The sequence below is a fragment of the Dasypus novemcinctus genome, chromosome 5 (assembly GCF_030445035.2).
Source record: "Dasypus novemcinctus isolate mDasNov1 chromosome 5, mDasNov1.1.hap2, whole genome shotgun sequence".
Taxonomy (NCBI): Eukaryota; Metazoa; Chordata; class Mammalia; order Cingulata; family Dasypodidae; genus Dasypus; species Dasypus novemcinctus.
The window spans coordinates 29942185-29951556 of NC_080677.1; the positions used below are offsets into that span (position 1 = coordinate 29942185).

At 45.3% G+C, this 9372-nt stretch overlaps 1 protein-coding gene across 1 annotated transcript in view; it reads right to left on the reverse strand.

Moving 5' to 3' along the window:
- CHN2 (chimerin 2) overlaps positions 1-7046 on the reverse strand; it is a 290985-nt gene extending 283939 nt beyond the window's left edge. Inside the window, exon 1 of the mRNA XM_004456592.4 lies at positions 6035-7046. Within this exon, the coding sequence (XP_004456649.1) occupies positions 6035-6083 (49 nt within the window). The 5' untranslated portion in view covers positions 6084-7046. The remainder of the gene's footprint in view (positions 1-6034) is intronic.
- Positions 7047-9372: the final 2326 nt, after the last annotated feature.

Consider the following 9372-nt stretch of genomic DNA (forward strand, 5'->3'; position numbering starts at 1 on the left):
TGTATTTGCCAGGGGCAGTGGATTTGCCGTGATGATGGAAGAGGTTGTTGATGTGGGAGGGGTAGGGTGGGAGTATATGGGGACCTCATATTTTTTAATGTAACATTTAAAAGAAAATAAAGGGGAAAAAAGGAAAAAATAAAATTAAATAAAACAATACTTACATTGCCAATGTCATATTGTGAACAGGTTGAGGTTAGATGACACAGGTCAAACTGTTAAAGCAAAGCCTATAACTAGGCTATAGCTAAAAGAGTATATTCAAAGATTAGCCCCTTCAAAAGTGTATGATAATGAGGGGGTAAGCAGATAATTTACACCAGCAGCTGGTTTCAGACTCTCCCTAGGCTCACCGCTGAAAACTTGGCTGCTCACGGATCCCAGGTCTTCAGCCTCAGATCCAGTGGACAGCCACGCTGGAGCCTGCCTGCCTTGGCAGAGCAGCCTGCCTATGGGGCCAGCACACTCCTAATTGGGCTTTCCCCTAGGCATATTGACCTTAAACAAACCTCTGCACTTGTTAGTGAACGCTGGACACAGCCGTATGTTCTGTCCACCAACCAGCCTGCACCAGAGATAAAGATGCCCATGCTGATTGACCCTCCTTCCAGCAACCACATGAGAGACAAAGACCAGCTTCCTTTCCCGTGGACCAAATTGAAGGAGAAGGTGCCTACAGGATTTGGAAACTATTAGCAGTAAACCAAATGCTGTTTTGTATGAAAAGCAGCACTGAACAGAAATCTGACCAATAGAGTAATAGGTGAAAAAAAGAAAAAAAAAGCTAGAGAAATAAGGAAGGAAGAAAAGGAGCAGAAGGTGGGAAGAAGAAAGCAAGTCACATATTTTGACCACTAAGTTACAGGGGAGTGGATGTGGCTCAAGCCACTGAGTATTGGTTTCCCACATACAAGGTCCCAGGTTCAATTCCCAGCCCTGATAGCTCAAAAAAGGAAAATTTAAAAAAAGAAAATTAAGTAACATCTTTCAGGAGCCATGAAATGTGAATATATTCATAAAGGATAAATGACTGGTGGGTGATAGATGGAAGTGATTAATCATACATCCATCTATCACTAGGCCTATTCCTCTTTATCTATCTTGGCGGGAATCTTGATCTTCTGGCAGCAAACTCTTTTCCAAAGCATACCACTGTGACACTGCTCATGTAAAGGTTTTCCACACCAACTGTCTGGTTATTTTCACCCTCATTCAGGTCCAGGAGACCCTGCAGAGCAACAGACGGCTCTCAGCAGGACTGACACACCAGTCAGGCCCAGGTGGCAGCTCAGAGAACACTCTGTCCCGTTCAACCCCACGCAGACTGGCCTTGGAAAATAACTGATGTTTGTGTTCAACTTTTTAAAACATACAAGAGTCATTCAACACACTTTGTGGGTTTAATGGGGGCAACTGGCTTGGTACTCAAATCAGTGGGCCCCTTGTTGAACATTGCAAACATAAAGGCAGGCTTACCAAGTCTCTTAGCCTTCCCATTTGCTATGGAGTAGGTTCATCTGGGTTTTACTACAAATGGAAAGTGAAAATCTAATAAATTAAAATGAAGCAGAGAAAGGTCACCAGAAAGCAGCAAAGAGCAATGCCCCTCTTCTGAGTGAATGGTTTCCTGCAGAGGGTTAATTTTAGCTTTGAGGGGGAAAGATCCAAAAAAAGACTTCTCAGTGTGAATTTCTATTTCAATAAAGATGTGCTATTTTGTACTATTAGATGCATGAAGTTCCTAATTCTATATGTAAGTCTTGGCAGCATTAGTATAGTCCAGTGTTGCCTTTTGCAACCAGGAATATGGAAGACCGGTAGATGTCACTAGTTATGATCTCCCAGTAATGATGAATGAAAATCCTATTTGTCATTTCTAGGATCAACAATCAACACCAGCATAACAGCAGAAAATGGCATTATTTACCTGGCCCGCATCACTGTTGTATGGATCTAGAGAAATAAACACCTTAATCCATTCAGAAATGTTCTTTTCTCAATTAAGGTTTTGATGGCTCTGCGTACAATACTGACTTTTACCTTTTTCCATTTGCATTTTAATTAAAATAAGTCCATGTTGATTTCATTTTTATAATACATTACAGTGATATTTTCAAAATCTTAACAACTTTTCCCAGGGGTTGCTTTAATATTTAATTTTTACCTTGCTCAGTTACTAGAAAACACCTCATAGCTTCTTTATTTATTACTTTACTTAGGTTTATTTTTTTCTTGACTCCGAAATTATCCATTTGGCAATGACATTATTAATATGTAAAAAGTTCTCATTTCAATTATAAAAGCAAATGTAACCCATGATTATTAGGGAAACTGTTTTGCAAATCAACTATTGTTTATTTCAGAATATAATCAAGTACCACAGGCTGGATTAAAAGCTTAAAGAGAAGGATTTTTTTTGTCTTGTGATTTAAAATAATAAAGGTAATCAAACCTTCCTGCCAATCTAGGTGATTGTGAATTTAATTACCTGTAGATATCATTAAAACAAAGCGAAAGCAATTTCTTCTACACATAATTGAATATTCCTAAAGAAAATTTCTGAATTTTTCTCAATAACATCTTTAAACATTCATTTTAACCTGATTGTTTCATTTGTTATGTCTCGGTCGGTAACATAGAATGAATGACACATCAGGGAGATGTGTTTCAACAGTAGCAATGGAGAGCACAGTCTCAAGAAAATCAGACAACCTTGAACTTAATACTGAGTAAATCATTAGATCTTTAATCTTTGTGCAAATACAACCAAACCTAAAACTCCCACAGCTACTCCTCTCAGAGAGGTTTAACCCGTGTTACTTAAGTTCTCCTCTCCAAAAGCTGGACACTACAGAATTGAAGGTACATTTTTTACTGCTCAGTTGCCCCAATATGTCCTAAAGATTTCTAGAGCTGCTTTAGCAAGCCCACTGCTCCCTGAACAGGAAGAAAATCTCCCATGTCAGCAGATGCAATAAGTAATCTGGGTGCTCTGGACATGATGACACGAGGGGCCTATAAGCAGAACTGTCTAGGGGAGAGTAAACACGGAGGAAAAGAATCCATGGCCCTAAGAAACAAAAACTGAAAACTGGAGCATAAACTTCCCCATTTCCAGGCCTTCACCTAAGTTCTTCCCATTTCCTGAAATGCCTTTCCCCCTCTCCACTTTCTGGAAAAGTCCTACACACGGTTAACGACCCAATTCCTATGTCACCTCCAAAGCACCCTAAACTGAATTACTCTTTTCCCTGCATGCTCCTCACATAACTCATTTGATCAAACTGTACTACAGGTTGGTATTTGCTTGTCTATCTCTGCTGCTGGATGGTGAGTGAAAGGACCAGGTTTCAACTTTCTATTCCAAACACCTGGGACAAGGCCTGCATCCTAGGGGGGAAAAAAAGCTTAACAGAAACCAAATTTAACACGTGATGGAAGAGGCAGAATTAGGTTCTGTACTTATTTCCACAGCCAAAGTACTCTAAGCCAATGAGTGTCTTCTTTTTCATTCCTCAAAGGAACAAAAATTACACCAAGCATATACTAAGTGCCAGGCCCTGTGCTAAGTGCTCCACACGCACTAACTCATTTAACCCCCATACCAGTCTTAGGAAGTAGGGCCTATGAGTACTATCAGCCCCATTTTCCAGGTGAGGAAATTGAGGTTTGGAGGGGTGAAGTAACTCACTCCAAGGCTGGCCAGTGGCAGAGTTTCAGAATTCAAAGAAACAATTCCGGAATTTCTTTCTCATTTAATCTCCTTGAAGTAGAGCTTCATAACTTACTGCCTGGCACATAGTAGGCCCTCAAAAATGATGACTAGCAGATTGATGGAGAGCCATAATCTCTCAGAGTCTGGTCTTTGCCTGGGAGAACCCAGCTGCCACCAGAAACAGACTCTATTCTTTCCTGCCCAACACCTCTCACAGGTGTGAATTGCTTGTGTCATCTGAATTATTCATGATCCACATACAATGCTAAGTGTGCTTAAAAAGAGAACTACAGTTCCATTTTTCAAGACAAAGTGGCCTTGTTAATTGGTGAATTAGGCAATATAAGCTTATAGAGCAGCTGATTCACACCAAATAATATATCCATGCCCATTTTTTGAATTTCAGCTTTCAAGTAATTTCCCAGTTTCCATTAGGATTAGAAATAGTGGTAAATACAGCAGGAAAGAGAACCATCATAAACATTTCTAGCCTATCTGCACAGCAATTACCATCAAGCTTAGTCTATGCTGATTCAAACCAATGCAGTCCTCCTACGGCTGAGTTAGGCTTTTCCACTAGGTTTTCTAAGCTAAGTCAAGATCTGAAAATTCAGATGCCACAGCATCTGTCATTTATGTCATTGGTAAATCTTGTGACACTACTGCCTCTTGTTCTCCATCCATTTGTCTTTCTCTTCATCACCTCTCCTCCCCACCAGATCATTTTCTGGTAGGCAGTTTTTTGAAGGGAATAATCATATGTGAATAGTAAGCCAACATCACTGTATTTTAAATTCAATGTTAGTCAACCAAAATGAATTGAAAAGCAGCATCAGTGGTTTGAGGGTACTAAAAATAAGCTGTAGCATTTGCTGAGTTCTCAGAATTAAAACCACAGGCGGTCAACTTGTTGCTGCTCTTAATAAGATATGACTGCTCTGCCCCATTGGCTGCTATTACCAGAAACTTGAACTGCAGCATATGCCTAACAACCCAGTTGAAAGTAATCAAGAAAGGAAGTGCCACTTCCCTGGAACCAAACCTGCCCCCCAAAAAGATAAATGCCTTTCAGGTGACCCCCTTGTGCCACATGACAATTGCACCTCAGTCAAACTCACTTTTGCATTTATGGTTTAGTCAGTCACACATCTAGAGTTAGGCTTCCCTTTATGCCTGGTGTGCTGTCCAGTGCCTCGAACACGGTGTTTCTTCCTTGAGTTTAGTTTTGGACAATTTAAAAAACACAGTACAAACTGGTGATAAGTACTATAAATATACTGAGCATTTCCATTAGGACTTCAAGTCCACCTTGACCCCTGACTACTATGCCACACTAAATGCGTTATTAGCCATCCCGTTAGGGGTTGTCATTAAAGTTTTCAATGACCAGAGAGGTAGAGGAATTCTTCTACCTAATGCATCATTCTGATTAGAAACCTGTCATACTCAGAAACCAGTGGGTCTGCTTCTATTGATTCCTACTCCTTCAGACTCATTAGCAATTTTTTTCTCTTCAATTAGACCCGCACACTGATCAACCCTAGAAAAGCTGTAATAAGCCGTCCCTTTGCTCAGCCACACTTAAGCGGAAAAAGAAAAAAAAAAAAAATGTATGCCTGGAAAGCAAAATTGCAAAGAGTATTTATTTAAAAAAATATCCCAGGAGCCACTTAGGAAACACACACATACGCGCGCACACACACACACACAAGCAGATTTGTGGACAGGCAGAGTCAGAGGCTGGGTCCGATCTCCCTTCCCCTGTCTAACCCGCTCCATTCAGGACCAGAAAGACACAATCCCTTTTCTCCTAGCTCAAAACCCTGTCCCAAGTCTGTGCCTTCAGGGAGCTAATTTCGGAAACAAACAAAGAAAATCAAGTCGGCGAGAAGCAAGGGTTTGTTTCCCTTGCCTTGGGACTTGGGCTTCGGGGGTGGCGGGAGTGGGCGCGGCGCGGCCGCCAGGTCCCGGCGTCCGGCTTCCCCCGCAACCTTCCCGGCCGCACCGGCCGCGGTTTCAGCGGCGCCAGAAAGTGCGCGCCTGCCCTGCTCCTCTCGCTTCTCGCCTGCTGCGTCCCAAGTCTCCGGGATATCTCAGGGCGCCACCGCTCTCCACCTCTGCGCTGTCAGATGTCAGGCGCCGAGGTGCCGTGGGCACTGATGTGCTGGCAAACCAAACAAGTGTCGCCGCGGACGCCCCCCACCCCTCACTCCGAGGGCGCGGGCGGCGCCGCTACAGGTAGCTCTGTCCATCCCGGGGTGCGAGGGCGCCCAGCGAGAGCCCCAGCTGGGCAGCCGCGCCCGCCGGGCTGCAACTCACCGGAGGAGACCGAGGAGCCGGACAGGCTGGAGTTGCTGGACGCTGCCATCGCCGCGCGCCCAGAGCGTGGCTGCTGGCTCAGCCCCGGTGCGGGCGCCGCCGCCGCTGCCCTCGCCCGGCCGCTCGCAGCCTCCGCGGCCCCCAGCCCATGGCAAAGTCCTGGGGACGCGCAGAAAGCACCAGCCTCCGGACTCTGCCTGCACTTCCTGCTCCACCAGATGACGCGCTGCCGCCGCCGCTATTTATTTGTGGTTTCCGTCCCTCTCGGCGCCTTTGCAGCTTTTCTCCGGGTGTCGGGGGGTACGTGGGAGCAGAGCGAGGCCGAGTGCGCCCGGGACGGGCTGGTTGCGGCTGCAGCCGAGCCCCAGCTGCCTTCCGCGCTCCCTCGCGCGCGGTTGGGACCGGGGTGCCCCGGCGGCCTCGAGCCGCCCCACCAGTTCCCCGCACCCTCCCTTAGGCTTCCGCCTCCCTCGCAGCACTTCGAGCTGCCCGGGCCAAGGCGGCGGGAGACAGACAGACAGAGCGACCTCCCCCTTCTCCCTCCGCCCTAACTCCGCTCTCACGCACACAAAGGAAGGAGAGGAGACGCGGGATCTAGGGGACTGGTTCAGCAGCGGCGGGGCTTGACAGCTCGTGCGACCGGTGCTGGAGGAGGCTGGGGACTGGAGGGCGGGGGGAGACTGGACCGGGAAGCGGGACCCAGAGGTGTAGGGGAGGTTGCTGGGGGGCGCGGGGCAAGCGCGCTTTGGTGCGCAGCGCGGCTCCAAGGTTTTGAAGGCGACGGGGGAGTGGGGAGTGGGAGGGGAAAGTGATGGGGCTCCGGGCTCCCGACCCAGCCCGGGGGCAACGAGGCCCCGGGGTGGGGGACCCAAAGGGGGAAGGCAAGACCACTGAGGACACGTGCTTTGTAGAAGGGGGCCTGGGGTGCCAGAGCGGCTGTGGAGTGCCCCCACCAAATTGTCCTTTGTTGCTCTAGAGCTGATGGTCCCTGCCCTGCTAGATCTTTCCCAAAACCACACTGAAAACCCCAGGAAGCCAGTCCTGCTGCACTCAAATACCCAGGGCCCAACTGTCCACTGGGCTTTTGAGGTTGGTCCTCAAAGAAAGAGAGACGTTCCAAATGTGTCCTCCAGCCCACACAAAGCCGGGTGTCAAAGAGAGGTTCTCTGACTGCAAAGGATCCTCACAAAAGATGTGAGCCTGGGCAAGGGGTCTGGCTGTGCCATTTCAGGATAAGAAACCTCTTAGGTGTGTGAGAGAAGGGGAGCCTGAGCACAGGGGTGTGTACCTTCCCCCTGTATTTAACCTAAATTAATTTCACTGGGAGGAAATATTGTGAAGGTTTTTTTTAAGTCTATTTCACGCTCCCAGCAGGGTAATCGGTTCTCTCGATCCTGAAGCAAGAGAAAACTGTGAAATTTGAACAGAAATTGTTAGATCAAAGGAAAAAGCAAACATTAAAGGAAGGAAAGTACTCTCATTATATAGCAAAATGGAAAGTGCTCACATTGGGGTAGTTCAATTTTTAAAAACATGGTTAAAAGGACATAGTTAATTTAAAAATTATCAAGAGTAACATAGGAATAGCAGCCAGGTCCCAGGGGGTCCATGTCAAGCAAGGATCTAACATACAGTGAATAATAAATGTTAAATAACGACAATATGCACCCACATCACAGTTTAGAGTTGATTTCAACTTTTTTTTTTTTAATTCCCTCCAGGATGTCATCCCAGTATATGTTCCCAACAAGGCTCAATTTTTTAAAAAATGTGCAGGTCGCTGAATCGTTAAGGGCTCATGAACACTCTCCAGCCACATAGGACTGTGTTGTCCTGACCGTTATTTGCATGGACCTCGGAACATCAATGCCGGCAAGAGAGCCACCCCCTACTTGCCAATTTTTTCTTCTTTTCATGCAGTGCAGCCTTGATATCACCTAAGCCCAAGGCCTTCAGGGTCATGCAGCCTTCCACACCCTTGACCTCCTTATTAGATATACAACTTCCTGTTTTCCCAGAATTCTTCTGATTGAAGGCAACATGTAATTGTTTGACTAGTAATCCATCCCTCCAGATCTTTAGCTGGTGGACTCTCTGACATATCTTGGCTATGTCATCTAGCAGGGTAGTTACCAGCAGGGTGATGAAGCCAGACAACCCCTGGTTCTACCACCTATTGGCTTTCCAACCTTAAGCCAATTACTCTCACTTAACCTCCATTTCTCCATCTGCAATGAAAACCCTGATAATTCCCATCCATAAGGTGCTGTGAACATTGAATGAAAAGATATGTGGAAAGCCACAGTGTAGCTGTTATAAACGTCATGTTTCATAAATGATTGTAAATTGTTCACTTGAAAGACTGAGTCTATGATTTGTACAACTTTCACTTTTTCTGTTTCATCCAATCAGCAGTGACTTGTTCTACCAGCGGAAATGTTTAATCTTCTGCCAAAGTACACATCTTTCTTGTCTCAAATTGAGCAGGAGGCAAGTTTCATTACTCATCGCTGAAGTCTCACAAAAAGATGTCAAATTCTGTCTTCACAGTTTGGATACTATTTACCTTCACAGAGCTTTACAGTCATTAATCAGAGAAAATAAAGTGTGGTCCTGTGAAGCAGATTATTTTTTTTAATCCCAAATTGAGAGATGAAAAGAGAGGGGCACTTGTGGTGAAGATACCACCCCAAGGCCGCCCTGTGCTGTACAAGAGCAGGAAAAGATAGACACCATTTTTTTTTCCTCCTGGGTCCAGGAGAGAAGATTCAAGGTCAACAAGCATGCTCACTGACTAGAGGCATTGTGACTAGGGAGACCACCTGTTGGCAAAAGATGGACAGGAACTCCAAAACCCATTATCTTGAAGAACATACAGAATGCTCCAGGTTCAGAACTAAAATCTGAAAGTCAGTAGATAATTTGGATTGTTAAATCCATAACTCGTGGAGAAAATTCAGCAGGGATAATTGTTCACTATCATTTTTCTTAGATTCAGAAGCCTAAAAGGCTTGCTGCTCCTTGCAACATGTGAAATACCAGGAAATTTGGCTGAAACAGTATGCTAACTCCCTCCTCAGTAGCCCCAGGAACTCTTCTATGGATCCACCAAAGAATTTCTCCAAATGAAACAATAAGGAAATAGTTCATACGTTTTATTCATTCCAGTAATGGCACTAATTCTGGGTACTCTCCACTTGCTGATGGAAGAGGGAATACTGGTAGCTACCACCATGTTAGGCCTATTTGAAAAGTAGGGTTTTAATTTTAGGCATTTCTCTTCTCTTTCTTCAAATATTAAAAGACGTGTATGGGGGAAAGAGACATTTAGAATTTGG